General features: G+C 35.2%; 1 protein-coding gene and 1 long non-coding RNA gene across 5 annotated transcripts; one reads left to right on the plus strand and one right to left on the minus strand.

Moving 5' to 3' along the window:
- Positions 1-601: 601 nt before the first annotated feature.
- LOC145059438 (putative aldo-keto reductase 4) lies at positions 602-2,679 on the plus strand. The gene is made up of 5 exons (XM_079007294.1): positions 602-879; positions 1,165-1,365; positions 1,529-1,701; positions 1,998-2,100; positions 2,185-2,679. The coding sequence occupies exons 1-5, from the start codon at positions 667-669 to the stop codon at positions 2,518-2,520; spliced, it is 1,026 nt and encodes a 341-aa protein (XP_078863420.1). The 5' UTR covers positions 602-666; the 3' UTR covers positions 2,521-2,679.
- A 3,492-nt stretch (positions 2,680-6,171) lies between these two features.
- Positions 6,172-9,268, minus strand: LOC145059435 (uncharacterized). 4 transcript variants are annotated; one of them, XR_013686775.1, is made up of 5 exons: positions 8,985-9,268; positions 7,456-8,805; positions 7,250-7,339; positions 6,542-6,607; positions 6,172-6,415 (listed from the first exon to the last, which is right to left on the minus strand). It is a non-coding gene; the product is annotated as an uncharacterized LOC145059435 (long non-coding RNA). The 4 variants fall into 4 exon arrangements; XR_013686774.1 differs by having other exon boundaries at positions 7,456-8,598; positions 8,708-9,268; XR_013686773.1 differs by having other exon boundaries at positions 7,456-7,637; positions 8,708-9,263.
- Positions 9,269-19,596: the final 10,328 nt, after the last annotated feature.

Raw genomic sequence — 19,596 nt, forward strand, 5'->3', positions numbered from 1 at the left:
AAACTAACAATAATATATTACATCTTAATGTTATAAGTTTTTCTTGTTTAGTATATTACCATGCACCAGCAGTCAGTAGACCATCAAAGCGACAAAAAGGTAATTGATTTATTGAGGTCTGTGTATAAACAAAATAAGATTTTTTAATATATAGCAAACGATGTATATCCTTTTTTATTTATTGTACGGCTGCTGTTATACCTTTTATTTTTTAATTTTTTATTATTCGATAACATCAACTTAATTCTATAAAAATTATATGGATATTTTTAACCAATTATAGCATTTTTTATGTGTATTTAAACTGAAATCAGTACCGGATAATATGTGTATTTATGTTATTTTTATTACATAATATGTTATTATTATTTATAACATAGTACAATTTAACTAAATAAAACTGTTGGTCAAAATGTCAAATAACCAAATAAGTTAAGTACGATTTATAGTATTTAAATTCTTAAAAAATAGTTGGTGAAATCAGATTCATAAAATAAAGAAATTTCTTTTTGGTAGACTAATGATTGGATACAGCGTCAATAGCATTATGATGCTCAAAGGACCATAACTCAGCTCATTATAAATAATCATCACCTCCACCTTCACCATCACAACCCGATATAACCCAACAATTAAAAAAAAAACATTTCGTTTATCAGTAAAAAAATGGTGAATATTCCAAGAATTAAACTTGGTTCACAGGGTTTAGAGGTATCCGCTCAAGGTTTGGGTTGTATGGGTATGTCCGCTTTCTACGGACCCCCTAAACCTGAACATGACATGATCAACCTCATCCACCATGCCATTGATGCCGGTGTCACCCTTCTCGACACCTCCGATGTCTATGGCCCCAAAACCAATGAAATCCTACTCGGAAAGGTACAATCTTCCTTCACAATATATAATATATGATATGACTGAGCAGATGTGCAGGAATGTAGTTGGTATGTATTGGACTGTAATTGATATGTATTGGATTGAGACTATGTTAACCGGAGAAAACTTGCACTTTTTAGTCCCATCAAAAAGGAAGGAATAAGGTGAGATAAGGACTCGCTCCATATGCAAAAGACGTAAATACCCTATTTGTCCTTTTCATCAAAAAATAATCCTAAAAGGTTTGTCTAATTTTGGCAAATGCTCAAATGTTTGACGTATGTGTAGGCTTTGAAGGGAGAGGTAAGGGCTAAGGTGGAGTTAGCGACCAAATTTGGGATCAATACTGAGGATGGAGCTTATGAGATCCGTGGTGATCCGGCATACATCAGGGCTGCTTGTGAAGGTAGCTTGAAGCGGCTTGAGATCGATTGCATTGATCTATATTATCAACACCGAATTGACACACGTGTGCCCATTGAAATCACGGTATGTATAGTCATTTCCTAATATGTGTAATTTATATTTTTTCTCTAAAAAAGAGCCGGGGCCTTTGAGTAGAGAGGAAGACTCCAACATATATTGAATTAGATGAGACTCTGTGGTCCGTATTTCCTAATTAACCTCTGAGATTGTTTTGTTTACTTGAAAGATGGGAGAATTGAAGAAATTGGTGGAAGAAGGGAAGATAAAATACATAGGATTATCAGAAGCTTCGGCTTCTACTATTAGAAGAGCCCATGCAGTCCACCCAATAACTGCTGTTCAACTAGAGTGGTCCTTGTGGTCCAGGGATGTTGAAGACGAAATTATCCCAACTTGCAGGTTCATTTCATATTTATTTACTAGTACTTTCATTCCACGAGTTAACTTTTTTACTTCTATAGGATAAACAGACTCACCTTTAAGGGTTAAATGCAAATATAGGAACACTTTTATATATTTGTGTATTATCAGAGCATTGCAAGGTCAATTTTTTAGTTATAACAAATTCATAAAGTAACGTTACTTCTTGCCTTTAACCCTATTTTAAAACTTGAAGATCGTTTCGATCACAAACAAAGGATCGATAACCACATCATCAAATCAACTTTATTAACTTTGTATCCCTACTTTGTCAGAGAACTTGGCATTGGAATAGTGGCATACAGTCCTCTAGGACGTGGATTTCTTTCATCGGGTCCCAAGATGGCTGAGAATTTGACAGAGGGCGATTTCCGTCAGGTTTTAAGATACACTAGCTATTACAATATAAAATCATTAAATTGCATTTGAACTTTTGTTTATATATTATATGCTCTTTTGTAGACTCTACCAAGGTTCCAACCTGAGAATCTTGAGCATAACAAAAAGTTGTATGAGAGAGTTAGCGCGATTGCAGTAAAGAAAGGGTGCACCCCATCACAGCTAGCATTAGCATGGGTTCACCATCAGGGGAATGATGTGGTCCCCATACCAGGAACCACTAAGATTGAAAACCTTCAACAAAACATTGGAGCTTTATCTGTGAAACTAACACCACAAGACATGGCTGAACTTGAATCCATTGCTTCAGGGGATGCAACTAAGGGTGATAGATACATGGATGGTTTCCCTACGTATCTACAATCTGACACCCCACCTTTGTCTTCTTGGAAAGCTTAATAAGCATGTCGCTTTTGCTATGACCTTTTCATATTATGTTTGTGGTCATCAATCATTCGTCTTGTTTGTAACAAAAAACCTACACATACCATTGTATGTTTCCTTCTTGCCTTTGCTTTTGAGTTTATGATAATAAACCTTAACTGAGGAATTATTTGAGTGAGTTGTGAAATTACAACAGCAGATTTAATAATTTCTTCAAATACATCGAAAATCCATCGTATTCCCAGATCGTTTGTTCTTTCCCAGTAATGAAAATGCAGATTACGAACTTGAATCTCGTTCAGTACGTTCTTAATCGCGTTAAAAGACTAATTAGCCGCCAAAACTATGATTTATATGAAAAACAGAGCTTTTGAGCTAATTGAATAATGATTTTGGAGCCGTTACACCGAAGCATATTTGCTGAACGCAAAAATCACCTTTGATTCGTTAAAGAGTGTTTGAATCGCTGATTTGAAAATTTAAACCTAAAAGAGTAAATGTAGAAGCGAAGGCGTGAAGGATATACTGATATACATGAAGAGTGAAGACATAAATGCATATGATTCAAGTGAACTGAGGGAAGAGAAACTGACAACTGTATCTCCGTGGATATATCGGCGATGACGGGGGGAGGCGGAATAAAGTATCGAGCAGCAGTTGCCGGAAAAGTGCGAAGGGGGGTAATGGGCGTTTATATAAAAATGGGTAAATTATCAAGGTAATCTGGATGCTTGTTCATAAGAGCTATTTTTAACTCGAACCGTCTTTAATTGATATTTTTGTAACACGCTGGGTTTTGTCCGTTCTAAAAAGACTTATTTGCCCTTATTGGTTTCTTTTACCTTTTTTTAATTATCAGTTAATTAAAAATATATATTAATTTAATATGAAAAATGTATTAATCAAATATATATTTGTTTGATTCAAGGACACCCCCAACCTAACTTAATACCCCTCCTTCATTTTCATGAGAAACACGAATCTTTTCCCCCAAACCTGCATCATCACCTTCTCGTCTCCCTCTCATATTCCAGCAACCAGTCGCCGATGGTTGAACATCAGAAATCAATTTCTTTTGGTGGTCGTCGGATGTATACCGATCATGGGGTGGTCGTGTTTGCCGGACATGAGACCTACGTCTCATTTATTGCCTTCGTCCCCCACTTCCATAATCTTGACGTCGCCGTTCCACAAAGTATTATCATCGACAACTACTTTTGGTAAAGCATCAACGACGTTTCATCACCTTATTTGCAACCGGGTTGCACTTTGTGCTTCATGATTTTGTTTTAGGTTTAATTTTGGATTCATGTAATTTCATATGTACTATAGAAATCAGTTTGATTTCAGATGATTAAATCCCCTCCTGTGGCAGTCTAAATCCATGGGTTCTAATACCGATTCCAATCTTCCCTTAACCATACTCGATTTCTCTGTTCTTTCACCCCAGAATGTAGAGACGGTGAAGAAAAAAATTGACAGATCCAAGATCTTCTGTTCCATTTTGGTTTTAGATTTGATTTTCCGGCTTTATTTTGGTTTTGATCCTAGTTAAATGTTTTGGGTTGAGATGTATTTTTCACATTTGTTGTTGAACGATAGATATTTTCTGTTGAATTTTGGGTGATTTCCATGGTATTGGTAATGATTTTTGGTTTGGATTTCGGTGGAACCTAGTGTTTTCCGGTGGAGTCTGACGTTTTCTGGCTGAGGTCGGATTTTTCCGACGAGTGGAGTCAGATTTTCCAGCGATTAAACATAAGGAGGCAGGGGAGGGGAGGGGAGGAGGGTACGATGGTGTGGGATCTTGAATCGAACAAATATATATTTAACTAATACACTTTTCATATTTAATTAATATATAATATTAATTAACTAATAATTTAAAAAAGGTAAAAGAAACCAGTAAGAGCAAATCAGTCTTTTTAGAATGGACAGGGACCAAGCGTGTTACAAAAATATCAATTAAGGACGGTTCGAGTTAAAAATATTTCTTAGGGACCAAGCATGCAGATTACCCTAAACCATAGGGACCATCCGTGTAACTTACCCTATAAATATACATTCAAATATGTAAAACAATAATAATAATAATAATAATAATAAAAGAAAAGGAAAACTAACAATCCACTATACATGCATGAATAAAATAGGTAGAGTCCTAAAGTAGAAAGAGGGCACAAGGGTAATCTTCTTTGTACATTTTTATTAAGTTATACTCCGTGGAACCACAGTAATAAAAATAATTAAAATTTTTTAATAACACTCATAAATATTTATTTTTAATAAATTATTAATTAAACATGATTTTGTAGAATTTTTAAAATATAAACACAATTAATTATTGACAATCATAACCAAAATTTATTTAAGATGAATTTAAATTTCTCCTAAAAATCAGGAATCAAATAAATTATTGTGTATCTTATTATCAACATCAATACTTTTTCAAAAATAAAAAATGATGAGAAAATGACAAATGTCATTTTAATAAAGCATTTGAAAAGAAAATGTAAATTATGAGAAAATAACAAGTTGCAATAATAACTATTCTTATATTAGTATAGAAATATTATATGAATATTCGTTACACAAATTATATATATATATATATATATATATATATATATATATATATATATATATATATATAATCCAAAGGAGCTTAGGAATAGTATTTTTTTAGGCTTTAGGATTTTGCCACAAAAGTTTGCTGAACTTGACACTTTTAGTCCCTAAAGTCAAAATTTTTATATTTTTGCCTTTTATTAAGTTTTTGTGCCTAAAGGTTTTTGCAACAAATCTTTAATGACTTTGACACTTTTAGTCCTTATATTCAAAGGTTTTACATTTTGGTGTTTTTGCCACCATTCTTTAATGAATTTGACACTTTTTGTCATTGTAGTAAAAAGTTTTACATTTTGAAATAAAAAACACAAAAAACCTCCTTTAAAATTTTGCCAACATATTTTCACAACGTTGACAACTTTAATATTATTATCACAACATTTTAGATTTTCTCCACCAATGTCTTTTTTTTCGTTGTACACTTTTGGCATCTAATTTTAGGAGTTGTCGACTTTCTTCCTTATTTATGGTGATTTACAATTTCAGCACATATCTTTTAAAGTTTGCTAATTTTTTCCATATTACCCCAAAAGCGGCGCAGCCGCGGGTTCTTTACTAGTAAAATATAATTCTTGATTTAGTGTTAGTTTTAATTCTTATATAATTAAGTGAATAAAAAAGCATGTATTTGATTATTTTTAAAATTTTGACTCATTGTTTAAAATATTAATGTTTATAATGTAATGTACTTTATAATTTTGTGTTATTGCAAATTATTATTATTATCTAGTTTTTTAAACGACTTATTATTATCAAAAAAATAATAGAAGACTAAAAATTTAGTTATAAAGTTTTTCTTGTATTTATCATACATTAACTAACCAATTTATGTATTATTATAAATTTGAAAGTTCGTAAGAGTTTATTAGAAGTTTTGAAATGTGTGGATTTTCAATGTAATATGGTGCAATGAATTTTCTATATCAATGTTTATAGATAATGTAATATAATTCATATTTTTACGGTATTACTAATTATTGCTATTAATTAATTCAAAACTAGTGTAGATCCCATGCGTTGCATGGGTTAGATAGGTGCTTATTAGCTGTTGTTTTTTTTGTCAAGGGGGACCTTTTAGAAATATTGTATTGAAAGTTGATACATTACATATCCAAAAGACATTGACAACATGAATAACATTCTAAGAAAAGATGGAACTGATCCGATTGTGTACCCACCGGAGAGTTTCTATATTCATCTGTCATCTGTGATGACTTTTAGCATAACCTAATAAATTTTGATTGATTTTTTAGACGAATAGACTCGGGTTTGGACCAAACTTCTACAAAAAAAAAGATGAAATATTATACAATCAATTAAAACATGTTATAGAAATGTGGAAATATCAAGAAACAGAAAAAATAATGCACTTAATTTTAACATTTTGAATAAACTTTTCTACACTCACCATTTCCTCTGGTCGTCCAACTTACAAGAAGTTTTCTCTATTCTTTCTGATAACATGTGATATGTCCTAAAAACACATAAAAAAATCAATGGAAAAAATATATGAAATAGCAACATCTGTTTTTATAGAATGATGTTAATGTGGTTTATCTTATGTTATTTAACAGGTTGGCGGATCATGTGTTATTTTCGAATTGGAGTATTATCCACATTTTCAAATTGCTATAGAGAAATATGGATTTAAGGTTTTTCCTTTTATCATTTTGATTTTGTCAAAATTCTGTTTTATATAGTCAATTTAGCCTACACAGCAAAAGTGTTAGAAATGAGGCTGTGAAGGTTTATAGGAAAAATGAAAGATACGATTAGCTTGCACTTTAGACATTCAGTAAGAAGCATGTCATATATGGGCTAACCAAATAGAACCATGTTCTTCACCTACAACTCTTGCTTTCCTATGCTTTAGTCGTGTCGAACAAAATGTTAACAGAAAAACAACATGGATAGGCTACTGACATACATCCACAACAAAGTTTACTTCTATTTGGATTTGGAAAGCTTAGAGTTAGAGATCGGTAATGATTGTAGCTGAAAGTATACGAAATCATGAGTAAATTTAACATGACTTCTTTTCTAAAGTACAAAATGCTTTAAAAATAAAAATACAGTTTTTAAACTTCATAATCAATTGAAAAGATAAAGTAATTACCTGAATGTTATAGTTACCTCTCTCGATTATTTGCTACAAAAGTTATTAATTTTCTGTTTGGATATCATCATATGCATGGGCAATAATAGTCTGCAAAAGCCAAAAAAAAAAAAAAAAAAAAAAAAAAAAAAAAAAAAAAAAAAAAAAAACCATGGCACTTTACTATTTCTTGTACAAGTTAAAAAGATAAATATCAATTAACTAACCTGAACCTCGAAAATATAGGTTTCATTTTTCACATGCTTGGGCCATAATACATTCAAGTGTCTATACTTTTCTCTTTTTTATCTTTCCAGTATCTGTTTGAAATCAGTAAGCTTAGCTTCTGCAGCAACAAATATTTCCTGAGAAGTTGCCTCAACTTGTATGGCGGTCTTGACTTGTGTTTCTAAGTGATGCTCATCAAAAGAGAAAATCAAGCTCTAAACCCTCTTCAGTATTTTTTTAATTCGTTTCAAGATTAAAAAAGATAAAGAGGAAATAGATCGGGTAATGCTTTAGACGGTTATGTAACCTTTAACCAAAAAGTTTCCTACCTATGCAAATCAAAAAATGACCTTCAACTAAAAGTCACTCAAAGTTAACTTTCAATTAAAAAAACAACAAAAACTTATTAGTACACTAATATTATGGGTTATAATAATGTAAATATACCGAACTACAATACTTTGACAATCTTTGTTTGTGTTACAACCTTCTACTATTGTGGGTTACGGAATCAGAAAAAAAAATACCAAAAATTATGGGTAATTTGATTTGGAACCAAAAGAACTGGAAAAGAACCATAAAGACCCGGTTTGGTAAAAAAAAATTAGGGTTTTTTTTGGTAATTTTTTTAAACTTAGAGGTGGTTTTAATCCTTTATATGGCAGCCACGAACACACTTCATAAGATCTTTAATTTGGTCTATGCATTTGATAACCTATATATGTGATTACAGATTCAAATGTTTTAATTCATAGATTGTAAAATAGTATAATACCCCTGTTGGTTTTTGTTGTTTATAAGTATCTTTAATCTTAAAAAAAAAAAAAAAAAAAAAAAAAAAATAGTACAATAAAGTAGGCATTTTGACAAACACCTTAAAGGCAATACACAGAACTAATGAGAACCCTTGTCGTTTCTGGATTGTTTTCTGAACATTTTTCTATTCTATCTATATACCAAAATCAAACACTCTGTAACTTAACAATTTTAGTTTTCATCCAAATAAGCAGCCCAATCTAGCTTTTACAAACACAGTTACGATTTGCCTCAAAGTAAACTCACAACAATAAATAGAAGTGAAATCTATTTGGTTTCCCTTTCAGGTTGAAATTCAGACTCGTTTTGAGGATTCTATTAACCACCTTATTTCAAATTACACAGCAAACAATCAAGAATTAGAAATGTATGAAAAAAGAAAGGAAACACAAACGTTAAAGAAGATTTGTAGAATGAAGCAGCTGAAATACAAACCTTTTCTTAGGCCTAACCTCTTTCTTGTGAAGATTCCTTTGTTCCAGCAGTGATAAATGCGATTCAACTGATCAAATTGAAATAAAACGCCTGTCAAACTGAGAAGGCAATGTCAAATCAGAGAGAGGGATAGAAATTTATTGAGAAAACCCATCTGTCGTTATCCCTTTCTTGCTCCTCTCATCCCATAGAAATCATAAATTGAGATTGAAAGAGGCGGTTCAATGTTGAAATCTTTTGACTAATTTTAGAATATTGCTCAGAGGATCGACGTTACCGATGGCTGAGAAGGTCAAGGTTACCGAACTTAGCAACGTCGTCGACAAAGTTGTTGGGTATAGCGATGCGCCTTGCAGAAAACCGTCGACGGTGGGGTACGATAGGGGTGAAGCAGGTGTGAAGGTGGTCGTGTGGTGTTAGTCGAGACGGCGACGACGATCGATGATCTCTTTCCAGTTGCATATATCATGGTGGAGAAGGGGGAAAGCGCTCCAATAGAAGGACAAAACATATTAAAGCGGTGGTGAGGTGATGTCACAAACGCAAATAATCAAACAGATCGAATATGAGAAGTAAAAAGGCGGTGGAGTCGGTGGATGGATTAACCCGGTGGAATCTAGAAGCTGAGTCAACCGAATTTTAACAGTACCCAACTCGGGTACTGTTCATAAGCATGTTGTGATTTAATTGTATATATAATACCTATTATTATTAAAGAAATTAATAGAAGCCTAGAATTTAGGTATAAAGTTTTTTCTTGTATTTATCTCACATTAATTAACCAGTTTATGTGTTATTAAAAATTTAAAAGATCATGAGAGTTTATTAGAATTTTAATAGGTCATGGAAGTTTATCAAAAATTGTTATGGAAGTTTCAAAGTAATGTGGTGCAAAGAGTTTTGCTTCTTTTATAGTATAGCATTTATCTCACATTAACTCAAGAAATTAGTATAACAAAAGGATTCTTTTTTTTTTGAAACGACGAAGTCTTATTAAAAACCACAGCCTATATAGAAACAAAGTCGGGCACAAAATAACAAAAAATAAAGTACAAACAAAAACGATTATATGATATCAAAAAGAGAGCAAACCCAAACTGCCCATTTACAAATCCCATAATTACCTCTATGTTTGATCTAACTAAACTGTTGGAATAGTGTCTAAGGCTGCAACTATATTAGGCAAGTATTTGACCCGGTTGTGCATGGTCCTTTTGGGTTGCCTTCACCATAGCAACTTGATAGGATGATTTATTAAGAGAAAGTAAATATTATTAATATATTATGAGAATAATGTAAAGAATAATATATTGTTATTTGATTAATATAAGTCATAGAATTAATTGGAATTAATTTGGTGACTTAAAGAGATTAATTAAATAAGAGGGTATAAACTGTCAATTGTTTGATAGTTAAGCTTTAGACTGTAAATCCATATAGATATACAAGGGACGGATTCTAGAAGCTAGGATAGCTTCAAAATCGTCCAAGGGGTTATCTATGGAATGGATTTGGATAGCCTTAAGAGAAGATTATCCAATTAGGGTTTAGGTTGTAACCCTTAAGGAGTCTACAAGTATAAATAGACCCCATAGCTAAGGGAAATCGGCACTTCACCTAAAGTAAGAGAACCCTGGCCGATTTCCTCCCCTCTCCTCTCTCCTAAATCATCTTCCTTGCTATTGGTGTTTGTAAGCCATTAGAGGAGTGACATTTGTGACTCTAGAAGCTCCAAGACTACAAGATCAACAAGGAATTCAAAGGTATGGTTCTAGATCTGTTTTAATGTTGTTATTGTTCCTAATTAGTCATTAGAAGTCTTGGATTCAAAGCATGTTTAATTAGAAAGCCTAGATCCAAGAAGTAGGGTTTTGCATGCGCACATAGGAAAGTTCTTATGGAAAAAACCCATCAGTGGTATCGGAGCCTAGCTTGGTTTTCATTAAATTGTTGCTTGATTAATTGAAATTAAACTGCAAAATTCGATTTTTGTGTTTCTGAGTCATGGACTCGGCGAGTTACAAAGTGGACTCGGCAAGTTGGCCTGACTCGGCGAGTCCCTTTGTGCACTCGGCGAGTCCCTTTGTGCACTCGACGAGTCCAAGCATCAGGAATGGCCAGATTCGGAATTTTTTCATAATTATCTTATGGAGACTTACCTTAATCATATTAGATCAACCCTAATCCGATTTTTTGATATATATGACTATTATCTTGATCTAATTAAAGATATTTATCAACTAATAAAATATTTAATTTCCTTATATGATAATTAATTAATTATTTTAACTATTTTGGTAATTATCTTAGAAAGAAATCTTGAATAAAATCAAATATAGATAATTAGGATTTAATTGTTAATTGGAATTATTTGTTATTTGATCCTCTATGTTTTAAATGTTTAAAACTTGCCCTCAAGTTTTGAAATTTATATTTGTGATTAAAAGTTTTAATTTAGACAACTTAAATTTCAAACCCTAGATTTTAAAAGGTTTAAAATACAACCCTATACTAATATGATATTACTAGAATAATATATATATGTATAACTAAATGCTAGTCTTACCGTTAGTAGGCCTCATTCACGAAGCCAATCTATAAGGTGGGTATAAGGTTGCGGCCTATAAAATGGCGCTTAATGGGTGTACACTCACACCCACCGCTTGCTTGATTGGTGGAGGGTCGTTAGCCGAACGGGTAGGATAGGGCAACCTCATCCTCTCATTAAAAGTATAATAAGTAATACAAAGTAACTACACATTTTTTTTTAAAATTTCACAATCTTAGTTCCTTTAGGAAAAGTGAATTGATGCAATCCCATGAAATTACACTTTACACCCTTGCTAAGAAGTTAGTGGAGCGTGTGTGGTTTACCGGCACACTAATTGGTTCTAAGCAAAGGTGGCAAAGGGTGATTCATTGTTTATCATAGTTCGATGGAGTGTGTGTGGTTTACCGGCACATCGAATAGGTGATCGTTACAATGAAGACACCATGTGAATTTGCATGGTAATTCACACCCGCTTTGTGATCCTCGGTATCCCAGTCACAAACAAGAGGGGCATATCGAGATTTAAACATGCCATTGAATAGTTTCAATGAATCTCATCCGAACCTAGGAATTCTCAATACACTTAGGACTGATAGTTTAAGTTTTGTGATGGAGAATTAGTGAATCGTCATTCACTTACCTTCAATTTATTTGCATGTTAGATTACGGCATCCCTTTTCTAGTATGTAAATGTTATTGCTGGATCCTAGCCCTAATTTTTCTTATTGGGTGATAATTAGGGATTCTTATTCTAATCTATCTTTGTCCTTTTTCTTTTGTAGATGTCAAACGCAAACAACGCTGCTGGTAGTTCTTTCACGTTGATGAGCCTTTGCCAAAAGGTCACCTTCGATGGAACGAACTTTAGCGAATGGATAAGATACATTCGCACCATTGCTCGCTATGAGGATAAGGAGTATGTCCTCGATGAGAAGCTCGAGAAAATCAACCCTGAAATCGCTACTCCGGCTGAAATCACCGCTTTTGAAACTCATGAGCGAGATGCAACGAAGGTACATTGCATCATGATTGCCACCATGAACTCCGAATTCCAAAAGTCCTACGAGGACATGTACCCGTACGAGATGCACCAAGACTTATTGGAGAGATACCACCAGAACGCAAGACAAGAGCGTTATGAGATTTTCACTAACATGATTTCTGCTAAGATGGGTCATGGAGAATCTCTTACTGTGCACCTGCAAAAGATGCAAAGGTATGACGACCGCCTTCGCAAGTTAAATGTTGACTTTGGAGAAGACTTGGCGATCGACATGGTGCTTCACTCTTTGCCTCCGATGTACAATCAATTTAGGATGACCTACCACATGAACAAAGAAGAGGTCACCCTAATCAAACTCCAAGGTCTCTTGAGGGTTGCTGAGAGCAACTTCAAAGACAAGTATGTTGCACCAACTCCCAATCCGCCTGCTGCTCCTGTCTTGGCTATTGGTCAAGGAAAGGGAAAGAAGAGGAAGGCTTCATCGAAGAACTATCGCAAGGTTAAAGACCGAGATGGTGCCTCTTCTAGTGGGACCAAAGTTGATCCCACTAAGCCCTGTCCTAACCCGAAGGAGGCAGAGTGCCACCATTGCCACAAGATAGGACATTGGAAGAGAAGCTGCCCAGAGTACCTGCAAGCAATCAAAGAAGGAAAGATCAAGCCATCTTTTGCAGGTATATACACAATTAAATCTAACGATTCTAATCATGCTATTTCTTGGGTTCTTGATACCGGTTGTGGTTACCACATTTGTTCTAAAGTGCAGGGACTAAGAAGAAGTAGGGATGTGGAGCAAGGAAGGATCTCATGGGGAACAAAAGATCGTCGCCTGTGACCAAGATTGGAGTGTATTCTTTAGTGCTTAGGAATAATTTGTGTTTAGATTTGAACAATTGTTGCTATTCGCCAGAAATGGCTAGAAACATCATTTCATTTCATGGTTTATATAGAAAAGGATTTAGATTTTCTTTTAATAATGAGAATGGTTCTATTTTGGCTTATCTAAATGGTGTCTTTTACTTTAAAGCTATACCATGTAATGGAATATATGAAACTGTTATGATTGTTGATAACTTAGGAAATGATGTTTTGAATATAGATTCTTCCACTAGTATGGATAAAGCATCCTTGTGGCATTGTCGTCTTGGACATGTCAACAAGAAACGCATAACCCAACTCCAAAAGGATGGAGTGTTGGAGTCATTCGACCTTAGGGAAGATGACACATGCGAGTCTTGTTTACTTGGAAAGATGACTAAGTCACCCTTCACGAGTACATGTGAAAGGGGTGAGGGTCTATTGGACTTAATACATACCGATGTATGTGGACCGTTTAGATTAACCACAAAGGATGGGAACCGCTTCTACGTGACTTTTACCGATGATTATAGTAGATATGGGTATATCTATTTAATCAAGCAAAAGTCAGAAACCTTTGAAAAGTTCAAAGAGTTCAAGAATGAAGTGGAGAATCAATTGGGCAGGAAAATCAAGATGCTTCAATCCGATCGAGGAGGAGAGTACCTAAGTCGGAGTGTGGAATAGTTTCGTAATTGACGCCTCCTAGGACACCGCAGTTGAATGGTGTGGCAGAAAGGCGTAATCGAACCTTATTGGATATGGTTCGCTCTATGATGAGTCGTGCTTCACTACATATCTCTTTTTGGGGGTATGCCTTAGAGACTGCCGCCCATATCCTTAACCGAGTCCCTACTAAGAAGGTTGCCAAAACACCTCACGAGATGTGGACAGGGAAAGCTCCCTCGTTGGCACATATCAAGGTTTGGGGTTGCGAGGCTTTCGTAAGACGAGATACTCACGACAAGCTCGAACCTTGAAGTGAGCGATGTATTTTCATCGGCTACCCGCAGACATCCTTTGGATATCTCTTCTATAGACCGAAGGACAATGTTGTCTTCGTTGCAAGGAGAGGAGTTTTCCGAGAGAGAGAACTCATAAGCCAAGGAGACAGTGGGAGGCTAATCGAACTTGAAGAGATTTAAGAGTCGATAGATGAAGGAACCTCTACCGCTGGAACTCAACCCGAGGAGGAAACTCCGGTTGAACCGATTGACGAGTCCTTACCTCTTAGACGTTCCGATAGAGTTAGAGTTCATCCCCAGTTTTATGGTTTTCATATTACTACCGAAGGGGACACGTATGTTAGTGATGGTACACTAGTAAATCTTGATGAACCTAATAGCTATAAGGAAGCCATGGCAGGCCCGGAGTCTGCGAAATGGAAAGAGGCAATGGATAGCGAGATCCAATCCATGTATGATAACCAAGTTTGGAATTTGGTTGATTATGTGCCCGGACGTAAGACCGTTGGGTGCAAATGGATCTTCAAGAAGAAGACCGACGTGGATGGAAACGTACACACATATAAAGCGCGATTGGTTGCGAAGAGCTTTACTCAAACTTCCGGAGTTGACTATGATGAGACATTCTCACCAGTTGCGAAGATTAAATCTATTAGAGTGATGCTAGCAATTGCCGCATTTCATGATTATGAGATTTAGCAAATGGATGTCAAGACCGCTTTCCTTAACGGAAAGTTGGCTGAGGATGTTTACATGGCTTAGCCAGAGGGGTTTGTGGATCCAAAGCATCCAAATAGAGTGTGTAAGCTTGAGAAGTCCATTTACGGACTTAAGCAAGCGTCTCGCAGATGGAATCTTTGCTTCGATGAGAAAGTCAAAGAGTTTGGATTTGTACGAAGCGAAGACGAATCTTGTGTATATTTCAAAGCCAGTGGGAGTATAGTAAGCTTCCTCGTTCTATATGTTGATGACATATTACTCATAGGAAACGACATCCCGACTCTGCAGGAGGTTAAGTCCTGGCTCGGGAAGTGCTTCGCTATGAAGGACCTCGGAGAGGCTTCTTACATTTTGGGAATAAGGATAGTAAGAGAAAGAAGTAAGAGACTAATTGGACTTAGTCAGAATACTTACTTAGAGAAGGTACTAAAACGTTTTAGTATGGAGAACTCAAAGAAGGGAGAATTACCGATACAAAGTAATGCCAAGTTGAGTAAGACTCAAAGTCCTAGTACCGAAGCTGAGATAGCAGAAATGAGCCGAGTACCATACGTTTCCGCAGTTGGCTCAATCATGTACGCTATGACTTGTACTCGCCCTGATGTAGCCTTCGCTTTGAGCATGGTTAGCAGATATCAAGGGAATCCTGGCAGAGCACATTGGATTGCGGTGAAGAATATCCTTAAGTACCTTCGGAGGACGAAGGAATGGTTCTTAGTCCTCGGAGGGAGTGATGACTTGAAGGTGCGAGGGTATAGTGACGCTAGTTTTCAGACCGACAGGGACAACTACGTTCACAGTCGGGCTGGGTGTTTACCCTAAATGGAGGAGCAGTGACATGGAAGAGTTCCAAGCAGGAAACCGTAGCTGATTCAACGTGCGAATCAGAGTACATTGCAGCGAGCGAAGCGTCGAAGGAGGCAATATGGCTAAAGAACTTCATCGGTGATCTTGGAGTTGTACCTGCCATAAAGGAGCCCATGGAGATTTTCTGTGATAACGAAGGAGCGGTTGCCTTGACCATGGAACCGAGGGATCATGGTAGATCAAGACATATCGACATAAAATATCACTTCATTAGACATCGTGTAGAAGAAGGACAACTCGTAGTGAAGAGGATATCATCAGAAGATAACCCAGCAGATCCGCTTACGAAGGGACTGAGTAGGGTTAAGCACTTGCAGCATGCTAGGAGTATTGGGCTGAAGGATGATATTAGCATAGATTAGATAGTATTAGAAACATGTAATAGGTAAATGTAATTAACATTTGATGATTAAATAAAGGAGTTCTATTTATGAGTAATGTTACTATCTTATGTTAATTGTTTAACTATTGTTTCACTTTGCATGTTTTGACTTCCAGAATAATTGAGTTTATTAGGAATAATCGAATTGTTCAAATTGTCCACAATCGTTCATATGTTGGAAGTAGATATGAATGAAGATTATCATGAATTGGTGTGTAGATTGTCTAAATGGTGTTAGACATAGCAAAGGGTTGCTGCAACGTTCATGAGTGCTTATGAACTAGTTTTGAGCATTGGAACAAACCCGCGCTTGCTGGAATCACCTTATGGAATATGATATAAAAGGGTGATCGCAAGACGATAATATCATATAGTCTTAAAACCTAGATATATGGTTTGTTATTTGTTAATTGATTGTACATTGATAATGCGAAAACGCATCAGTAACTCGGTGTTATAAAACACATTGTTGTGTATAGTTGGTTAATGAATAAGTAAATGCATATAAATCGAAGTTTATCTGTAACTTTTATCTAAGAAGGTAAAAGCGATATCTCGGCCGCTCGATGATTTGATTTGAATTATGTGTCGGGCCCGGTCAGAACTGAATTGATGTGTTCGATTAAGTTCTATGTCAAATAAATCAGAGATCGAGAAACCTAAATGCTTGACTAACCATTCCATAGGATTGTCAGCATGATATCTAACAGAGGACTGTACGATCCCTTATCTAAAGGACAAGATTGATTAGATCAGAGTTTGACAGCGTCTTTGAGAGCTACGATTGCAAACCGAATTGTGCTTGTGCATATAGTTACTAGACTTATCCAAGTGGGAGACTGTTGGAATAGTGTCTAAGGCTGCAACTATATTAGGCAAGTATTTGACCCGGTTGTGCATGGTCCTTTTGGGTTGCCTTCACCATAGCAACTTGATAGGATGATTTATTAAGAGAGAGTAAATATTATTAATATATTATGAGAATAATGTAAAGAATAATATATTGTTATTTGATTAATATAAGTCATAGAATTAATTGGAATTAATTTGGTGACTTAAAGAGATTAATTAAATAAGAGGGTATAAACTGTCAATTGTTTGATAGTTAAGCTTTAGACTGTAAATCCATATAGATATACAAGGGACGGATTCTAGAAGCTAGGATAGCTTCAAAATCGTCCAAGGGGTTATCTATGGAATGGATTTGGATAGCCTTAAGAGAAGATTATCCAATTAGGGTTTAGGTTGTAACCCTTAAGGAGTCTACAAGTATAAATAGACCCCATAGCTAAGGGAAATAGGCACTTCACCTAAACTAAGAGAACCCTGGCCGATTTCCTCCCCTCTCCTCTCTCCTAAATCATCTTCCTTGCTATTGGTGTTTGTAAGCCATTAGAGGAGTGACATTTGTGACTCTAGAAGCTCCAAGACTACAAGATCAACAAGGAATTCAAAGGTATGGTTCTAGATCTATTTCAATGTTGTTATTGTTCCTAATTAGTCATTAGAAGTCTTGGATTCAAAGCATGTTTAATTAGAAAGCCTAGATCCAAGCATTAGGGTTTTGCATGCGCACATAGGAAAGTTCTTATGGAAAAAAACCCATCAGCACCATAGCAAGCACACTATCCGCCAATATAGAAAGAGAAGCACTCAGATTATTAAAAATGCTGTCATTTCTCGCTTTCCAAATACATCATAAGAAACCGTAAAGGATGGCTAACAAAATCTTCCTTTTTTTGGATAATTTCCCCAAGTTGCAGCAAATTGCACAAGCCCCCCAACTGAATTAAAATTTTGCCACGGGAGACTACACCAATTGAAGATCCACCTTAGAGAAACTTCCACCTATAGACAACTTAGAAAAAAATGATTGGAATTGTCGATACCACCATTGAAAAACTAGTAGGAGATGTTCAGGACAAGAATACCCCTTCGAGCGAGAGCCACAGCCGAATGAAGCCTATCAATACAAGCCCTCCAAACAAAGAAAATAATTTTCAACGGTACTAGCCTTAACCAAACAGTCAGATTAGGCATAGGAACAATAAGCTTAGAATCGATTATGACATGCAAATCATGAACGAAAAATTTCCCATTAGGAGAGAGCTTTACTTTCCAAATATCTGACTCGCTACTCAAAACCATCTCATATGTGCAGCCTCTTAAGACTCTCAATTCCTCGATTTCGATATAGCTACTAGGAATTCTCTTCTAAACCCCGACAAATCTGTCATTCAAGATTCTCTTTTTAATATAACATGATTTTTTCTTATCAAGGGCAAAAAGAGCTAGAAATCATGTAGCCAAAGAACCACAACCTGTCCAATCGTCTAACCAGAACAAAGTAGTATTACTGGAACCAACATTTATTTGAAAAAAAATGAAGAAACGTCAATTCCAATTTCCTCCACCACATGGGCCACCTTGACGATATTAAACCAGATTCCAGAAATTGATTTTTTGGCAAGACCATCAATAGGTTTTCTCATGTTGTTGTGAATGCCACAGATGACTCGCTTCCATAAATGGATCGAGTTACATTTGAACCTTCAAAGCCATTTGTATAACAAAGCTCAATTCAATGAATTGAGGGAGCCCATCCTGAGACCACTTTGATCTTTAGGCCCGATAATCACATTTCGAGCCACCCAATTGGTTTTATTTTTTCTTTCATTCCCTTCCCAAAGAAAACGTCTGCAAATCTTTTCAAGATGCTCAATAACGGACTTAGGAGCCATAAACAACGAAAAGAAAAATAAAGGTAAAGATCCAATGACCAATTTCACAAGAGTTAAATGCTCACCTAAAGAAAGATGTCATGTGCCAAAAAAAGGGTTAAATAACATATAATATCTAATAAAATGTTTAATTTTTCGATACGTTAAATCACAAGTATTAATAACTCATAATCTCAATTAAAGGTTTAATTTATCAATAAACCAAAACATAAGGAGTATTAACTTTTAATATCAATTAAAAGGTTTAATATATTAATAAACTAAAACATAAGGAGTAATAACTCAAAATCTTTAATCTTTCAATAAACCAAGCTAAATAATATATGGACTCATGGAAAATATGCACAAAGGATCGGTCTCAAATTTTGTCTAATATTGTCATATTTATACATACTTTTAGGCAACATTTGAATATATTTTTATACATATTTTTGGTGATTTGCATGGAATAATGGTACTTATGAGATTAAATTGTATTTTGCAGCCAAAATAAGTCATTTTGAAGAATAAGGACTAAAAGTGGAAAAAGAAGAAACTTTGGAGGCATGGAAGATTAAAGAAGATAAAAACCCACGAAAATAGTTGGATCCAAGTCGTGGAGCTTACTTACACGGCGTGGAGAAGAAAATTCTGGAAGATGAGTACGCGCAAAGTTGAAATCCTTGCCCGATAAGGATTTGTCGAGGTCCACGACGTGGAGCTCTATTCCACGACTGGAATGTAATTTTATGACAACTATAAATATTCTTGATCTCTATGAATTTAAGAGTTTAGCTGGTGAAAAAAGGTTTCCAGAAGTCAA

This window comes from Lactuca serriola, chromosome 6 (genome assembly GCF_051521515.1).
Source record: "Lactuca serriola cultivar US96UC23 chromosome 6, Lser_US96UC23_V15, whole genome shotgun sequence".
In the NCBI taxonomy this organism is placed as follows: domain Eukaryota; kingdom Viridiplantae; phylum Streptophyta; class Magnoliopsida; order Asterales; family Asteraceae; genus Lactuca; species Lactuca serriola.